The 19,863-nt window shown below is 44.4% G+C and overlaps 1 protein-coding gene across 25 annotated transcripts in view; it reads right to left on the bottom strand.

Annotated features, from left to right (window-relative positions):
- Window positions 1–19,863, bottom strand: part of LOC143371589 (uncharacterized) — an 86,055-nt gene that overhangs the window by 31,116 nt on the left and 35,076 nt on the right. For 17 of the 25 annotated variants that reach the window (XR_013086053.1, XR_013086052.1, XR_013086051.1 and 14 more), the window contains 11 exons: window positions 13,325–13,453; window positions 12,696–12,801; window positions 8,121–8,138; window positions 5,914–6,138; window positions 5,450–5,610; window positions 5,121–5,332; window positions 4,482–4,686; window positions 2,071–2,260; window positions 1,152–1,287; window positions 731–1,061; window positions 445–648 (listed from right to left, as the gene is read on the bottom strand). Coding sequence is in view for 4 of the 25 variants with exons in the window: in XM_076816901.1 (XP_076673016.1) it covers window positions 445–648; window positions 731–1,061; window positions 1,152–1,287; window positions 2,071–2,260; window positions 4,482–4,686; window positions 5,121–5,332; window positions 5,450–5,610; window positions 5,914–6,138; window positions 8,121–8,138; window positions 12,696–12,801; window positions 13,325–13,453 (1,917 nt within the window). In the remaining 21 variants the exon portion in view is untranslated. The other 8 variants (XR_013086055.1, XM_076816905.1, XR_013086065.1 and 5 more) reach the window with 7 other exon arrangements.

Raw genomic sequence — 19,863 nt, 5'->3', positions numbered from 1 at the left:
TTTCCTCGTAATAAGGTTGAATAATATTCAGCAGAACGGAATCAGATTTAATTAATTCTTGCAATCTACTTTTAAAACGACGCAGGTCTGAGAAGTTACGAAAAGTAGCTCCATTCACGTCGCTTTGGGAACAGCGTCTGACGGTCCGTCGCCCCTTCTTTACACCTCGTTTCCCTCGCGCATTTCAGTGATATAGATCAATAATATCCTCCCATATACATCGAAAATTATTTGCAGTAAAGATTCTTGATATCACCAAAGGCAATTATAAGATTTAATTTCCGAATACGAAGAGTTAAAAATCTTTTTCCCACACAAGATAGAAAGACTCTTCACACAATCCCCTTGAAACCCAAGATCCTTTCGATATCGCAAATAACCTCATAAAAGATGTACAACCCAATCAAAACCACTTCCGGTGCAAGTATATTACATAAAACTTACCCGTCGCCTTATTTCCGTTACTCTGCCAAATCTTAAGCATCGCCGCGGCCTGTTGAGCAGGTTTGTTGGAGTACTCCTTTTTGATTGTGGACACCTCATTAGGCGGAATATTTAATTCCTCCGCGAGTTTCTCCCAGTCCTTGTCCAGCAAATTGGCAATATCTGTCAGTCGAATGGTTGCCCTGTGAATGGCATCTGGGCGACCTGCAGGAGCCACGTTACCATTTACAATCGCCCCGCCTACGTCTACCGTAAACTCCACTACCCCCCATGAAAATTCGCGTACTTATGCCACCGTCGCGCAGGAAGCTGTAATTCTTGGAGAGCTCCAGTAAGTCGACCTCCGAGACTGCCGTGTCTGGCGATATCTTCTCCGGCAGCAGGATGTTCAGGGTGCATATAGGCGTCTGCGGCAGTTCACCCTTGGGAACCTTCGGCTCGCTCATGAACATAATGCGCCCCATCATGTCCGCGGCGTCGGGATCCTTTATCCTAGCGGTGAACGGCACTCTGTTCTCCTTGAACGCCCTGAACGGCAGCTGGAGCTGTTCGCCGCTCTTCAACACTGGCACAAGGTTACCCGAAAACTCCATGTACTGCGTCTTTCCCTCCAGCACCTGTGGGAACGATTTCGCTAGGTCGTTACGGGCGCAACAATGGGGATAATTACAGCGGATGATTCATGCGTGGGAGCCGCGCTCGTTTACCTCCACGTCCCGGCTCTTGGCAACTTCCGTGAAGTGTTCTTGGTTCTCCAAAGTCTTGTCCTCTTTGTCGTCGGTCATGCAGAAGACGCGCAGCCTCGCCTCCAGCGGGTCTACTCGCTTCGCGAACACTACGAATCTGTGGGCCACATGTACGTGAATAGATTGTTCGATGGTTGCAGGGGGGTTGTAATCATGCAGGTAAAACGCAGCTGGTGGTTGTCGCGAAGAGAATTCGCGGTGGTTGAAGAAGTGTATTTCTCTTTGACTGCGGACTCGAGAATCTCTTTCTGGAAGATTGACGGGGCTATGGAATCTGCGCGGGGGGTATGCTTCTATTGACTGCGGCTACGTTAAAAGCTATGCTCGTGGTACTGCGCGCTATCGTGCGTACGCTGGCGATAAAAAGTTTAGGTATATTTAGGTAATCTATGAGTGCATGAGAGATGGGGTGTAATATTTTACCATTTGCTAAATTTGGGTGCTGTAAAAGGAAGAGTTAAAGTCCCCACACTCCATCAGGACTTTCTAAGATTCCTCTAACTACTCATATTGGAGAAAATTATTTTACCTCAAATGAGAAACTATTATAAATCAAATCAGAACATTGGTATTACAATTGGTCCCGTCTATAGTTTCCTGATTCCAGAATTATTCTAAAATATCCCATTACTAGATTTCACGAAACAGAATATTTTACAATGAACCTTTCTCAAATCCATAAACCATGCCCAAACCTTTTAAACGCTAGCGCGAGTACTACCCAGAGCTAAAGACACTCTCCCTACTCGAATGCACCTTACCACGCAGGAAAGCCGCGTTGCGACCAATTTCTATACGGGGGACGTTCTACCTGCGATTACGGGATTAAGTGATTCGTCTTTGGGACGTTTTTAATCACGGGCATACAGGGGAAACGTACTTAGCCATGAAAGGCACGTGGGTCGCGTGCGTGTACAGCTCGGTGGCCATTTTCGTGGCTTCGGATATATTCCGGCAATCCATTAGCCAGAAACGAGCGGACACGGTGGTGGTGAAGGATACGCAATCCTTGACGAACGTCAACGGCGTCGAACCTGTGACATCCTCCCAAACTGCCCGAGACTGACCCCCTGAACGACATACACACCAAAGTCCAATAACATTATTAAAATATGTCCGTGTTGCGGATACGGTATCGGCAGACGTGAAATGTGTGTAGGATTAAACCGAATGCGACCGAGATTAATTACACCTCGACACTGTCGGCCTGGGGCTCTTCGGGCACCCTTTGATTGCTCAGCGTCTCTGTAATGCAATGTACCTCCTACGTCCTCCCACCGAATAACGTAGTGAAACTTAGGAGAAAGAAAGCTGTGAATGAAATTCGAAGTTGCAGAAGCTATGGGAGAGTTTATTGTTCGAGGACACAGTCAAAGGGCTGAGAAATGCGCAAGTTTTGAGGGACTCAGTAGTCTTCAATTCATGGGGAGGATTTAATTCGCATCCTTTGGTTTAATTGATTTGTTTCTTCGGATTGTAATGGCTCGATCAGTGAGCTTCACTAACACCAGGCCCAAAGTGTCAACAGACCATGGAATGCACGGATTTCTATCGAGTTTGTTGGATAATGATTATTCATGCTGTCCATTTAGATGAAGTTTGTGAGAAAATGAATTTACGTGTGGTGTTATTTCTGAAGATATGCTTCGATACAATTGATGGAGAATTTATGTGCCATAACACAAAATTACGTGAAAATGCGGTAACTTTGCGGTTTGTGTCGGTGAGAAATCTGTGTGAGATGGTAGATAATTGAGCGAAGATGTGTGATGGCACATTGGAAAACGCCATACGCTGAAATAACACGGTTTCCAATTTGCGTTTCTTTCGGCACAGGGGAAAGATCGATGAAGCTTGTATTTAATATCGGTCGCCACAGGTGCGCTGATGTAACGTGCTGTATCGTGTGTGGTTAATAATAAAAATGAAACACACGTTGACCGAATGATAATGCTTGCCAAACGAAGAAGAAGCGTCATTCATGAGAATCGCGCGTAAAGCAAACGCGAGTTGCGTGGATATGCGTTGACAAACGAATAAGCAAATAAGGAAACCAAAGAGAAAATAAATATTGTGAAATAATTACTAATAAAATACGCGTGGCGATGTGTGTCGAAAACATATCTTCCTGTTCCTCGTGACACTGAGCGTATCTAGCATCTTTTATCAACAGTCAACGATTCGATGCTGTTCGAACGGAATAGAAACGAGAATTTTGTCGACAAAAAATGGTAACAGAGTGTGAAATTTAATTTTTTCCCGCGAAATAGGTTTCGATATTTATATATATAACTGTCTTTAACGAGCAAAGAAAATGAAAAGACATCGTGTCTGAAAGAAATTGTAACATCGAGGGTACGACATTAATGTTAGGTCTCATATCAGTAACGTGTCGTAAGATATACATCATGATCCAAAATACATAGATGTATAAATCGTAGATATACACAGTTCTCGTAAATGTTATAAATTACAAGCCTAATATCGAAGCGGTTTACCAGTCAAACGAATGTGCTGAAACAAAAATCTTTGAAGTTAACGCTTACAATGAGCTAGGTAGTAAAACTTTATCTACGTTAATTAATAATCCATACCTAAATGACTCAATCCTAACAATATGCAAGCATTAACAATGAATCACAACAAGATATGTATACAACAATGGTACTCAACGAAATGTTTTTTGTTTTTTTTTTCTATGAGACATGCAGCTACCATCTCCCTTTTAAATCTCTATCCGAAGGTCCCCGGGACATTGAATTCAACTGCCTTCAAAAAGATCATTTCTATAGAAAAATAGTATCTCTTTTTATATAAAAACAACCTTCTTACGTAATCGATCACCTTCTAAGCATCGAAATGGTGCGTTCTAGAGCCGTCCTTGTACCCTCCTCAAACCCCTCGGAACTTGTGACCCATAGAAACCAGCTATGTGAACGACGTGTATATATATATATATATATATATATATATATATATATATATATATATATATAAATACTGTTACGTAACTATATAAAATATAATGCAGCAACTCGTATGCCATAGAAAGAATCGTTAATCGATGCAGTCCCGACGACCTGAGAACAGACGAAGATGCCTACCGTCCGCGTCATGCCTAACTAAACTACGCAAATCGATCATCGAATGGGTAGAGAAGTCTGATAGAGAGCGCATAACGATATGTACACCGAAGGTGTGGCAGCTCGAACAGTATCAGCGCTTATCGGTAAGAGATTCTCCAGTAAGACGGTACGCTGCTCTACAATGTTACGTGCAAGCATATATTACCAGTAATGCTGCACAGAAGTCTCAACGTCGGCGCGTCCCCGGAATATTGATTGATCATGCCTTTGTTGGCTGCCTGTGGCACTGGTATCGTTAAGGTTATAGGTTTGTGGAACTTCCTTCGTCTTGGTTCGACGGTTACGATCGGCGACACAGCCACTCTGTTGCCGAGCAGCTTGGCTACTAGATCCGCGGGTATCGGGTGCGCCTAAACAGATGTACAATTGTCCATCATGTTCGATGACGGATTTGAATGGTGGTGGTTATCGGGGTAATATATTTAGTTAGGGTTTAGTGATAAGGGAATGTGTTAAGGTAGGCTCTCACAACGCCTCGCCTCTCTTTCTCAAAATATTCTCGAGGAAGAATCTGCGGCTCGGAGTCGCACCGAGGTAAGACGAGGCGAGGCGCAGTGTGAGTCAAATTGTCAAACACATAAGAAAAGCAGAGATAAAATAAAATGAGCCGAGGCGAGGCGTAGTGAGAGCCTACCTTTAGAGTCATTACCCCCAGAAATGGTGGACGTGATGGTTACCGTTGTGCTTAATGGGGGATTTAAGTATTTTGAGGAATTCCTGCGGGTACAGGGATGCTGGATGGGAAAAGGGATTCGTCTTATTTCGATAATGCGTAGATGGGTACCTGAAGACCGACTCGGATTTTTTTGGTAAGGGCTGCTGGTGGAAAGACAGCCTGTACTTGCGGGACCGCTGATGAGGATACAGTGCCACCCTCTGGACCAACTGCATGGACCTCTTGCCTGATGCGAGACACTACAGCGAAGTAATGTGGGAAGTCCGCAGTGAGTATCCTTACGATTCGGGAAGTTTGGAGATCCTCAAGCTGGCTTAATTCTGCAACAATCGTTCGCGTGCGTTTCTTAAGTCAATAACACACTTTCAAGCTTTCGGGTGTATAGATTGCGGTGCAAATTAATTTATGGTTAGAAATGCGATGTAGAAATATTCTACCTTCTCCTTCAAAGCTCTCGTTAAGCACATCCTGGACAGCCTCCTCGCTGGCCTCCAAAGTGTGCTCGCGCCAAGTTTCTCCATTGTCCGATCGAAGTATTACTATCTCTCGCTCCTTTCCTCGCAGCGAAGCAAAGTGAGGTACCTCTATGATGACGGGGCTAATCAACAACAAGTGCCATGTATTATTACTAATAAAATTAATAGAACAGTTGGAAATAAATCAACTAGTATTTCCTGTTACCCTGAACGCGAAACAAAGTCCCTTAGCCCTTCAACGCCATCTGACAAACTACCCCCGTTATATCTCCTAATTACCCCCATCACTCCATCTCAAATGAAGGATCAAATATAGAGTTAGCAAGCACAAGAATCCAATCTAAAGTGTTCCTTAGTTGATCAAGTGGCCTTCAGTGACCACCCAACTTGGTCCCCCTTGAAACTCGTGTTATTTCGTAACGTACCCTAGAAATTTGGCGCCCACGGGTCCAAGCTCGAGAATACGGCTGGCCAAAGCCTCCCCTTCCATCAAAGGTGGTGGATTGGTCAGCTTGTCCCTCCTCAAGTACCTGCAGGTGACACGCATCGGCATGGCGGCCTTCCGAGGAGGAACGATCACGCGCACACCGCTGTGCCGGCAACCCCTCATCGCGCCGCCTCGTGCATCCACCAGAAACGAAACCAGGAAGCTGTCGTTCGCACAACAGAATCGATCGTCAGTAAAGAAATAGTCCCCGCGGGTCCCCACCGTACAACGAAAAATCGGCGTAGCATCGATGCGTTACAGTATGCCGAAAGAGACTTGAAAAATAGGAACGTTCATCGCAGCAAGGGCTAATTATTCAGACACGTGATTCCAGATGGAGTAATTAAACACTATGGCGTAATGTGTATTGTGCGAGCACGTGTAATAAATGTACCGCGGTCCAGAACATTTGGCCCTTTCGGTGGGGAGATACTATCATGCTACTTGCCCAAATTAAATCAATTATAAATAAATAAAAATAAATCGCGTTCTTCCTTTCTCTTGCTAATATACAGTATTTACACTAGGCTAGAGTCTCGAAGTATCATTGCAGTCTTTGGAATCGTATGTACACACGAAAATAATGCTATTACTTGAATAGAATGGTCATGGAGATTTTAACACTGTACAGTATTTACTCTACGGTTCGCTGGACAAGAAAGTAAATTTTCAACAATCCTTCAAGTGCTCGCGATGGGATTATTTCAAGTGACCCGCGAAAACGACGTTATCTCGTGATCGGCATCGGTTATTCCATACGAAAAGCGCGCCAAGCCGAGAAGCAATTTTTCGTGATACACTCCCACTAATTGTAAGAAGCAGAAAGTTAAGGAGTACAAGAGTTCTCTATGAGCATGTGGAGACGTGTATTTATAATCGTTTTTTTTTTTTTTTTATCAGTGCGCAACGATGTTACCGAATGTTTCGATTGCCGCGATCGTTACGGAAATTGCACGCTAGATCGTGGGTGACAGATCGCTGTACGTGAAGAGAACTGTAAAAGAAGGGACGTCAAATAAATCGAGGCAAGTGAACAAGTGAATAAAAGTGCAAAGATGAATTACATGAAGAATGGAGCAAAAGAAATCGTAAGATCGAGTAACTATGATCGAAGAATGCAGCTTGTGGGCTTGTGTCAAGGATTCGCTGCATGGATATTTTACAACTGCAAGCGCCAAACTAATTAACACTGAACACCATAAACAAAAAAAATAGTTATGAAAATCGGCTGCGTCTAGATCGAAGATCCATTCTATAGAGGTGCTTGAGGCTTCGTGTTTCTGGTTGTAAGCTGTGCTCCCTTTGGGAACTTATGTTTACTATCCGTTTAAGTCAATCATCATCCACCGATACTTAACCGATTGATAGGGCGATCGAGGCAATCTAAAAGTTATACAGCTTACACCTTGAAGCCACAAACAGTAGCATCCATTCGATTGTTTCTTATTACTGATCGATGACAGTGCTGGTGGATGGAATTCCACGACGAGCCTAGGAATTATCCGCAGAAACTTTGCGCGTGATGCGTGCACAATGAATATAAAGCGCAGTGAGCATTAGACTTTAGAGCGGCTCGATGTTTAATTTGCATTTGCTTAATCCGCGTGCCGGATCGTAAACACACTCGTGCACGTAGGCAGAGCTCTCGCGCAGAGGATATCCTCTTTTTTCCCCCAGTATACTGGATACTCTAAAAATATCGATCGCGAATAAATTCCGCTTGCTCCAGGCAGATGATGTAATGGAGCTCTTGAATATTCGTCGTCTCTTTGGAATACATTACGGATTTCAGCTTGGCAATAAAATGCGATTCCTGACGAATGTTAAGCAGTACGTCCGTGTACATTGAATTTCGCGAATTCTCGCGATCACAACGGTCGGAAGAGGCAGCCTTGAAGAATCGACGCCGCTTCGTGAACTTCGGATAGCTTCGGAATTCATTTACTCTCGGCTGCCAATAAAATCATCCCCCGCCGCCCTCGCGTATATTCATTGTGCACCAGGTTCCATCTAAATGTTCACTAAATCTCAGCGACTACGAGCATTGTGCAACTAAACGAAGGAGAACTATGAACAGAAAATCAAAGTGAAGAGGAGCGAGTACGGCGAGTAGCAGAAGCTAAGATTCAAGAGAAGATCACTTACTTTCTCCACTGTGGAATTCTGCGAGTAGCGCAAATAAAATAACAGAGGATCGGGAACAAAATAAAAAACGCGTTAGTATCCATTCGTTCATTGTGATGATATGGTGATGAGAAGATGACGACATAGAATGGTGTGCCGAGATTCTGAACGGGCGCAACATTTACAGATTTTCGAACACTACTGGAATCCAATTGTATGCACGTGACCAATGCAGTTCCTTCATTTTTTTTCTTTTTTCTTTTTTGCTTTCTTTTTTGCTTAAACGTTCTCGAACAAGTGGTTCCGTGACACGACGATGGTCGCTTGTTCGTTCGACAACTTTCGAAAACCCGCAATCATCGCACGCAAGCCACTTTTTCTATCGTACGAAAAAACTACAGAAAATAGGGGCTAACAATAATAATTATGTATTATAGTAGAGACGCAACGGGGCCACATCAATCACACTCTGCGAAAAAAATACAATACGTTAGGGGCAGCAAAGTAAAGCAGATCGTTCCGAAATCTGTCTCCTTTCGTGTTTTTCTTTTTCTCTTTTTTTTTTTTTGTAAAAAGTTGCGCTATTTGCGAAGCGTGGTTGACTAACAGATTTCGGGACGTACACGCCAAATAGCTGAAACTTGTATAACGAGGGGTTGGGGGGTAGGGGGAGGGCATTTTACGAGCAACAGCCACTATGAGGAAAACTATGTCCAAAATGATTGAACTCCGTGGAAGACGAACGATTCTTTCTCCATACTTACAAGAGCACTACTAACGTTCTTTTATACACATTATTTTATTGCGCAACATAAACCGGGCGACAAGAAGGCTGAAGGGATACTGGCGTCGCAGGGTTTCTCTACTGGAAAGTAAGAACTTTGTGGAAGTAAGTTTGTAGATGTAATTGTGAAGTATATTTCAAGCTCGTCTCAGAAATGTGCGATAGGTCCCATCTGAAAGAAATAGCAGTGAACAGTAATGTCCTCGATGGTTACATCTGCAAATTCTGCTTCACAAAATTCCGCTAGGTGTACAATGAAGTCCTGCAAGAACTTATACCTTCGATTCATTCACACTTGCATACTTTATCACAGAATCCTCCGAAATTGTTGAACTTAATAGAATTTCTCTCAACCTTAAGCTCCACTCAAATGCATTGACCTCTTTACCCAAATTAATCACCAACAACTATCGTATGGAAGTTCAGTTCCTTAATGTCTACCACTTTCTTGTTCTTACATTTCCCTTTAAAAGTACTGTTAATCAAGTAACAGTTACAGTATCATCTTCGATTAACGACCATTCGACGCACAAAATAAAGACTGCCAATTACGCGAGCAACGATATTCATTGACCATTATACAGGGTGCTCAAAAATCTACGATATGAATTTCTTATTTCATCACTGCCATTGGTACTAAATAAAAAAAATCGGAAAGAGGCACTTATAGTTTGTGCTATTAAACACAACGCGTGTTCTTCTTTTGCAGAATGGACCTGCCTAAGACATATAGAAAAGGGAGAATAATAAAAAGGACATGTGTTGTACCTGTCCCTCCACATTCCTTGTCCCTTCGACATGGTACCAAGAGCTGCCAGCGATGTGTTTAGGGACTCTAGGGACGCTCTGATCTCCGAACAAAATCTGGTATGATTATGGGTTCACTTTCGGTTTCATGCGCATGCGTTTTCGTTTCTTTTATCTCCACTTTCGCTCAGCATCCTCTCCCGTGCACTCTGCACCCTTTCTCACCCGTTCTCTCAGCAGTTCTGTGCGCATTTCGAAAAACCGTTCTACGCCCGCGGATAACAAGTGCGTGCAAACACGTGTGCTCTTGTGCATACGCGGTTAAAGGTGCATTCTACAATTACACCGGAGGTCTACTTGGCAAGACGAAGGCGACTCATATCCTGTCCTACTAAGCGCAAAGAGAGAGTCCATTGTACGCGTAAAATCACAGGGGTGTCATTGTCTCGCAGGCCTCAAACATCTGTATCGCGAAATAACGAAGTGACCTGCAGTGAAAATTGGTATAATTCTTTTTTTTACCATCTCCGAGTCTTTGTGAATCTGAAAATGTGGACCACGGTGGTGCTGTTAAATCTTGAACAGTAATTTAATTTTGAAAATGGTAATATTCTTCAGGAATATTCAGTATGGAAGCATGGTGTCTCTAATCGACAATTTTGCCATTTGCGATTCTCAGTGCCCCTCGTTTGCGCTTAGTAGGTCGCCATGCCAGTTCCTCGACGTCAGAGGCCCGCGATTAGTATTAGTAAGGATCTAGGGTATCCAATCAGATTACTTAAACCGTCAAAGAATCGTTCATCCCGGGGATATTTCAAGAACAACATGCTTTATTACTGTGATGGTCTAGTAACTGCTACGAGCAGGGCAGGATGTAAACGGGGCACCAAGCGGCTGGCTCTTGTTTAGCTCGCTGACCGATTACATGATCGTTAAACGGAACAGCCTGAATGGGATTAAAAGAAAGTGGATCAAAAATAGCTTGCTGTGAGAAGAGAGTATGATGTACAAACAGAAGACTGATTAGAGAACGCCGTTACTGGCTCGTGGTTCTCGTCGGCTCCATTCGAAACGTTCCACGATTCGCCGCCGTAGCACCGTTAACGGTCACGCTGTCGTGTGTTCATTATGCACGCGATTATGTAACAGTGAATTATGTCAATTATTGCATACGCCCCGTAATAACCTTTTCATCTCCTCTATGAGGAAGCCTAAATGTGCCACGTTACACCGTAACATTTAATACAAAATAACTGGACGGAGAGCGATTGTAAACGAATCTATTTTCATTTAGTTCAACCCTCCGCGGTCACACCTTCTAGTAATCACAAATTCGTTACATGGGGTTCACTGCACCCCAGCGTGATTTTTAAGTTACCATTTTCGTATTTTTGAGTCTATTAACTTTGGAGCGACGATTGTACATTCGTGATACTCGTGCAAGCATGCTCTAATAGTATTTTTCTAAAAATGTAAATTTTGATGAGTTGAAATTTGCATTTGAAAAAATAGTTGCGGATACTTTTTGCTAAAATTCGGCTAACTTTTAAATTTTATTATTAAAGTCTAAAAATTCACAGAAACATCGGTTAATACATATCCTGAGGAGCGACACACCTCGTGTGACCGCGAAGGCTTAAGTATCGATAGTATAAAGGCACCTTCTCTCGTGGTAATTGAAAGCTACTTGTAATTTGATTTCAGTTTGCTTTCGTTTGAGAATTCTTCGAAGCCAACTGAAAAGTTAGTTTGAAGGTACTCGAGAGGAAGAGGTAGAAAGTTCACTCTCTGACAGCTCGATTAAAAGTGAATTCCCGTGATCATGTGCCACGTTTCGTTATTGTACGTCAGCCAATAATCTATAGGGTTAATTGTAGCAGGAGTCTTTCACCAACGCACACAGTGTCACACTATAATACACAACATTATTGTTTCGTAATGTACACGTTGCCGTTAATTTCCTTCTCTTTTTATGTACTTTCGTGTATGCTATCACTTGCGTGCTATGTGCCTCCACTTTGTCCACCACGTGAGTGCCATGTCAATTATGTACAATTCTCAGGTACATAACAGTGTAACACTTGCAACAGATATTATTTGTTACACGTATAAGTGAATTTAATACCGATGTCTTTTTCAACTGGATACGACAAGGCTAATTACACGGATCCCCTTGAAAATTACATCCTTTCTGTTTGGTTGAATTTCTGGTTCAACTTATCGAATTCTTACGTCACTCTGTATATTTTAATAATTATATAGAATCATGGATTTTGAAAGACCGAGGCGATTTCAGCTGGAAGTCCAGCAGCAAGTATCGACGAGCTGCTTTAAAATTGCGTGGACAGAAAATTCGTTAAGGAAACTTGAATTTTTGCTGCAGCTTGGAATTGTTTTTACACTGTACACATTTTATCCGTATACTACACATGTGTGGATTTTCGTTAAACGTCAAATCAAACCATGCAAGCAGAGGAGCTACTTCTCTGCGATTCTTTCTCTTTCGTAATTATACAATTAGTACAAAGTCAAGTCGAATCATTTCCTCTCTGATTCGTCGTGCATGCACGTTCGGTAGGCAAAACAATTCTCAAAGTCGGTGCGTAGAAAGAGGTTTAGCTCCAGAGCCAGAAATTTTTCCGATAGAAACAGTTGACGAAGAAGTGGAAGAGAACAAGTGCCTTCGAGACGTCTGCAGATTAGAACCAGACGCAAGATATTCTAATATGCTGCAGAGACATTTCGTCAGATTTCGTTTAGCTCGACGATGAATTTGGAAAACCACACGATATATCGAACACCTTTTCAACTACACATTCGTCGCTAGGGTAGGCTGTGCAGCGTTTAAAATTTATATACAAAACCAAAACACAAAGGATTTCGATGAAGGATTCGTAATCACGAATTTTTTAAGATTAAAATTGTCTGAACATTTTGTAACGCAGTAGTATCAGTCGATCAGAAATCAGTAGTACAACCTACCCTAGGTCGTACAGTTTCTTGGTTACTGTTAAATGAGTGAATATTAGAAGGAACGTAGAGAAACTAGGATTCTCGATACATACCCGACGTGCACTGGGTGCCTGTTGATATCAACATTATCTGGCTTAAGATTGGCAGCATTCGATCGTTGGTAATTTTCTTTTGTGATCATCTCGGTTATGGTTGGTGCTATAAATCACATTGGTAGGTATATTACATTTCCCACAATTATATTAAATTACCGAAGTGTAAATTAACTGCATTCAATCAAGTCCATTAAAACACCTTTCTATCCCTCTGTTGCATTTAACAGTGTGCTCCGTGTACATTGAAATCATTATTCAAGGTGACAGAGGATCGTGTATCGACGATTTTTGTACTACGCGAGAAAAAAGCGATTCAAGGTAATGGTTCTTCGCGCCGATGCAAATATCGATGTTTGACTTGTAAACCCGTGTTTCCTTTCCACTTGTTAATTCAATTTAGCACACGATTCTTGGTATCTTATACTAACAGGATTTCTGCACGAATTTACTCTACCAAATGAAGCTATTATAAATAAATCTTTTAGTGCCTAAACTCTTCTAACAAATATTTTTCTAATTTAACGTCACTCGAAGTTTCAGTAAATTAAACGAGAAGTCCATTAACCCGTGAACGCAAGAATCACTTAGATCTTCGGAGATCTGGGAATCTTGTTAGCAAAGCTTACCTCCGGAATGTCGGTTATCCCTCTCGTCGTCTGTCACGTTGACGCGCATCGAGTCATCCCCCATGGACTTCATGTCATCAACAGTCATGTATCGATATTGCTGTTGGTCGCTAAGCATCGGATCTTCACCTGTGATCAACGCAAACGGCAAACTTTAACACCCGTCGACGGCACGCGGGGTTGTGTTGTTCGAGGGATCCAAAAAGGCAAGGGACGTAATCTAGGGGTACTGCCGAGCTAGCATGGATCAGAGTATGAGAACGTGGCGAGGGAGTGTGCACCAACGCGAGTGAGCATGGGTATGAGCCTGCAAATCAAACGGAAAAAAAAACCATCGCCATGGAACTTATCCCAATCAAGCGTCGAAGAAGCGAAGATCAAGTGTGTGGTATTGTCATGTACGCGGTGGTGTCGTTTACTTTCTGGCCTCACCCAGTGCCTTCGGGCGGGAATGAATGATAAAACGAACGAGATTGCAAGCGACGCGCCGATAATTGTCGAGAACTTTCCACTGGGCGGAATAGAAATTACGTGTAATTCCCGTTTGCTGAATGCTGAAAGCCTGGATCGTATCGAGGGACTTCGAGTGTCCCACTTCGCAGATAACGCGCGCGGTTATCAGCTGGACAAGAAACGCGCAACTGGGATAGAATTGTTCGAGCGATTGGCTTCTACGCGGAATTGTCGTCGACGCAATAAGAACTTCGCGGCTGTATTCACCGCGTCTGTCCCGGGCCGCACTCGAGTCGCCGATCGAAACACGATTAATTAGGAGCCGAAGGCTTGACGGTATCGAGAATTAATATGGAGTAACGATAACGCACGATCTATCTCTCCTTTCTACCGTAATCGATGGCAGATAATACAGCAGAGGCGCGCGGCAACGTTTCACTAGAGAAGCCGAGAGATCAGAGTACGAGAACGGACGCGTGCAAACGGTATCGCATTTTTCCCACAACTGAGATCCACCCGGCCATCCCATCGGTTTATACAACCTCAAACATGCCTTATCAGATATTCCGAGATTATGGAGCACAATTATCCAATGAATGGTCAGCCTACCAGCTCATCGCTCGCTCTAAACGGCGCCGCGGTGAAACTAAATCAACGCGGAGCAACGAATGCCATCGTTCCCCGGGGACTGTCTTATAAATACCCCCTTATCTACCGTAAACATACATTCCAGTACTATTTCTATGCGTTGACAATCGGCACCGTTACCGACGCGGTTATCGACGCGCAGCAACGCGAGGAAACAACGCGTGAATCTCCAGTGACGTCCCCTTGGGATTGCTCATAGGAATGATGTCAGCCGTTGTCCGGCGACCAATAATATCGAAAATCGCCATAAACACAGAGGCAAGCCGGCTTAACGATGCCACATGGACAGTCTGTAAACGCGAAAGCTCTAATTTTAGGCGGTGTTCAAGGACAGCTTCCCGAAGCATTTTCCGAGTACACAATCCAAAGGCTGCCTCTCTATCTACGAATAGTTGACCTCATAGGCAGTGACCTATATCTCCCTGAGCGCGCGGCCGCGCACCGCGAAAGCCAACTGTGTAATCAACGTCGAATCTCGTTGAATACCGCCAGTTAACGGCGAGCGTCATACACCAGAATAGTACAGGAACGTATCTGACGATCCGCGACGTGCGTGTCATCGGTCCCTTTTCTTTCACGGTTGCACCGCCGTCGATCGCGGCGCCGATTCGTCCTATCGCTAGATCGCCGTGGCTGCCGGCCGAGGAACTTTTAAAAATAGCGCCACGCAGTGGCGAGAGAGCCCCGCGAAATCGAGGCTCGCTCGCGATCGCGGGGACTGACCACGGCGCGTCGACTTCGTCACTTCCAACCGGATGCCGAGCGTTTCGCGCCAACTTATCGTGCGATTCTCCCGTTCGGGTCACCAGAAGCGTCGATTATGCTTGTGCAACGAGGCTACGTCCAGTTGGCGAGTAATAGGCGCGTGAATGAGCTACGATCGACTGACTAAGGGAAGACCCCGGACCCGGAAATTCAAAAAATTCTGAAACTCTGCGAATATGCTGGGAATTTCCTCCTGATTACAACCCAATTTTTGTTTCCCGCCCAAATTCACTGTAAGCGGGTACATTTGACCCCTGGAAATCCGAATATTTTCAGATTTTGTGTTATAACTCGTGAGCTGCAAAATAATTTTCTTACCTAATGTTAGATCTAATTAAAAGAAGTAACTTTTGTCTTGAAACTTGTTTTCTATCTCTTACAGTTTGCGAGTTATAACACAAAATCGGAAAATAACCGAATCTGCAGGGGTTAATTTCACCCCCTTCGAGTAAATTAGGCAGCAGACAAAAATTGCGTTGTAATCAGGAGGACTTTCCCTACGTATTCGCGAAGCTTCAGAATTTCTTGAATTTTCGGCAATCTTCCCTCGTGAGAGCCGGATTGCCAAAGATGGATGTACGGTAGGTCCTGGAGACCCGCGAGACGGACACGAAACAAGAGAATCGTCCTTCCTGTTTTCCTGTCAAAGCAGTCTAACTGGCCTTGATCGTTGCCCCTCCAAATCGCGATATCATCGTTCGCGTCTTATGTCACTGACGAGTCGGTTCCGAGTCATTGTTATGTCATAAGCGTGGATCACGGCCTCACGTTCCTCGCGCCGTACGATTAAGCGGCCTGACCACAGCTACGTTCCGATCCTCGCGTTTATGGCGCGCTACCTTCCGCACGTTCCACTGTGCCCGGCCCAGACGATCGTTTCGAATAGGGCAGCCCGAGTTCGGCTCGCCACGGGACTACCGATGCACACTTCCTTCCCGAGCTCGGAAACGCCGCCGTACAAGGCGCAACTCACTTTCGAACGGGATTAAACCGCGGCGAAGGCGCGGACGGATCCGGCGAAGACGCGCGGGACGATACGATTTCGAGTTTCGAGTATCTGGCGTGTTGTCTCCGCCGTTCCCTGGCGGCTGGCGCGTAAATATGCATCTAATTTTGAGGCGGTATGTAGGTTTACGCGCGCAAAAGAACTTTGGAATACGTAAAGTCGGTGGTTTTACGGCGCGCGGTCGTTATTCTACAGCTGGCGTTGCATTTAGTCTCTGGGAATCGTGAGACAGGGCTTTGGTATTTCGCGATCGAAAATCTTTTTCGATATCGTGGCTCGAAGAAGGTGGTGCCATCGAGACGACGACGCCGAGACGGAAGATGAATTATTAGGTGGATTTTGGGGTGAAATGTACGAAGAATTTCAGATTCTTAAGGGGGCATTCGCTCGAAAGTTTGTGAAAAATGGCAGGCTTTATGAATTTTTTCCTTCCGAAATACACGTTCTAGATGTGTACATTTATTTAGTAATATTTTGCCAACACTTGCGCGCTGACATTAAAAAGTGAGAAATATTTATTGTGCTGGAGGTATTTACTTTTGTGCGATCACTTTAAAAAAATTCTTCCTTTACTGTTAGCATGAGTGTACCTGTTGAATTCATCCGAAGTAAAAAAAAATACTTTTATTTTATTCAGCAAACTTGCCTTTACCCTATCACAGACATTCATTAATGTCGAAGAGAAAAAAAAGTGGCAACTCATTGAAAAAGAAAATTTCATTTATGTAACCAAATCTTTTTACTTTGGTCTGTTATAATCTGTTATAAAACGTGAAAATATTGCTGATAGTTTTATAATTTTGGTAGGGACGATAGAAACGCGTTTAAAGTTAAATCGTCAAGTCAATCCTCTAGCCGCACGTTTAACTTCAAACCTGCGTAACTTCGTTAATATTTCGAATTTCTCCAAAAAAAATTCAACGGAATACCTTCGTATCATTAGAAAATATATGAAATAATCGATTTTTTGCATCGAATACCCCCTTAAGCTTTGTTCTTCGGTTTACGTACTGATGGAAATGGTAACAGATTGATACGCAAAGTAGTTGCACTCTGTAAATTGAATTGAACTGCTTCGAGTCTAATCTGTCCTTTCCAAGTCTTCGAATGTCAGAGTAATTTTCCTTGTTAATTGTTCAAAGTGCACAATTAATCGCTGAAGAAATTGTAACAGTGAGCAAGCTTCATACACCGAGTTTCACTTAGTATTCAAAGTAGCTTCTCTCGAAAATTAAACTCTGTATAAAAAATCTGCATCGTAGAATTACGACTCACGGTCTCCATCTAGTTTGAACCAAATACTTCAGCTCACCTTAAAATTATTATTCTGCCTAAATTCAATTCAGTAACAATTGCATTCAGAGAAATGCATTCAATCCTTGACGAAATTAAATGTCTGAACAGTCGCGTTTTCAAATCACTCGATTAACATTTGAGACTTCATTTTCGCTAGGGGAATTCTTCTTCTAATATTGGAGCGCGTGCTCGGAAAAAGGTGCTCTTTCAATATTCAACAGTTTTTGCAAAAAGCGATTAGAATGTATGTACATATATTTAACATTCATTAACACGTCTAAGCTTCTAAAAACAAAGTCGCGTGGCGGGTCTTCCATTATCACTTCGTAAGCATCGGTTATCATATGGAACGTGCCGGTGTTAAACATTACAAAAAGACCTTTCCTTGCATTCACGTTTTTCCACCACGAACTGCCCTTTCGTACCGTTTCCTGTCGCCGCAAGAGAGAACGAAATAAAGGAAGCGTTTTTTAAAACAGCAATCCCTACGTTCCGAATTCCCCGCTGCAGCTACATTCGCTCTAGGACTTCATTCATTCTCGATACTTTAAAAAACATATCCCACTTTGAAAACGCGAGCCCTGCTTCAGCGAAGTAATTAAAAATACACAACCTGTTCGACGCGCGCGTTTTACGATCCCCGAGATTGCGATCTGCCCCGTAATATCGCGTACATTAAGACCACGTGACAGCTATAATGACATTTGCCAAGAATCTCCTCGTAAATCCTAAGATATCCCGTATTTCGGTAACGCGGAAGGATTATCTCATTCGCCTAGCCTTCTGAATAAACGTTCCATTCATTTCCATCGAAATCGCCGCAGGAAGAGCGCAGACATCCTGCCCGACGAAGCCTCTAAGACTAAATCTACGAGAACTACACCTGAAAAAAAATATGCTCACTGACGCGGTCGTGTCAGCCACCGATCGATCCCCTACAAATTTGGTGAAACGAATCGTAATCGAGCAACGACAGATATTTACATATGGTGTCGCTGTTCCTGCTACGTGCACACCCGCAACAGGCCATCGTCTTCGACTCCTTCCGCTTCGTACGTCCCTTGGCCATGTCGTCCACTGCCTCGCCCCTTGCACAGCCGCGAAGAAATAGCAGAAAACACACGACTGGAAAATGTCTCTGCGAATCGTCGCGACGAGCTGTCGCTTGGATATCACCGAGCCGCGGTAAACGTAGGAACTGCACCTCCTGGAGCCGTGCAGGCCTTAGCTGGTCGCTACGACTTCGCAGCTAGCTCGGTGGCCGCGGTGCACTGACGGTGTATGTACGGTACGTACAGGACTAATTGCATCACTGACTCGGCTAACCGAGTCAACGGTTGTGTGGAGTCGGGTCACACGAATTACAATTAGCTCACGTTATCGCCACGCGTTCATTGATGACACGCGCGCGGCCAGCAACCGGTTCACTTCACCGCGGGATCCTTCGACGGCGGCTCGTCTAGCCGCGCTGGCGAATCGGGTTGCCGAAAAAAAGCGCGGCAACTGGTGGTCGGGGGATCGTAATGCACCGTTCCAGGGGTATCGGTGTTACTGTAGGGCCCCGCAGTTACGCAAGCAAGCGGCGCGGCGTGCTCTCTCTCTCTCCTTGCTTGATTAGATTTTACTTGTTAAATCGCATTAACCGCGCGGCGGCCGCTCGAAACGCTCCCTTTCTTCCGCGGTATTTCGTCGCGTGCTAGCACCGGCGGGGTCAGGAACAGCGACTGCCATCGGAGATTAATACAAGTTCGACGGCGGCACCGATCCCGCAGAGGCGTGACCTCATTCCGTGAATCACCAATTTTATAATAGTAGCTGCCTACTAGCTTTTCCGCCACTACTTTATTTACATCCCCCGCCGCGGACGGCCGCGACGCCACGGTTCCGCCGCGCGCCGAGCCACGCACGTACTCAACCGTTGGCATTGAACGGCACTTTTGCCGCGGCAACGGCAGTCCAACGCGAACCACATTAATCCGGGGGGTATCGCTGAAAACCCATGGTGCCAATGAAGCCGTATAATTCATTTTTACGAGCGATAATTAGACGGTGGTGCGCGATACGGCCGGCTGTACACCGCGAGCCGCACGAGAAAGCTTCCTGCCGCTTCCTCGGCTGCACAGGGGAGACGTGACAGTTTCATTCCACATTGCTGGCCGTAGAAGAGGATTTCGAATGGGCGAAACCGGCACACGGTGCTCCGCAATGTGTGCACGTCCTATTTACGGTGTAACGCGATCAATTAACGTTAACTGGTGTCGTTAGTGGTCGTTGATCACTTTTCCCCGTTTTTAAAACGCGGCGTCGCGCGTATTGCCCGTGAAATTCGTGGAAGCTAGTCGCGCGGTGGCTTTATAATTAGGTATATCGA

This window comes from Andrena cerasifolii, chromosome 7 (genome assembly GCF_050908995.1).
Source record: "Andrena cerasifolii isolate SP2316 chromosome 7, iyAndCera1_principal, whole genome shotgun sequence".
NCBI classification, from domain to species: domain Eukaryota; kingdom Metazoa; phylum Arthropoda; class Insecta; order Hymenoptera; family Andrenidae; genus Andrena; species Andrena cerasifolii.
The sequence above is the reverse complement of the archived record's forward strand: the minus strand, read 5'-3'. Positions and strand labels throughout refer to the sequence as shown.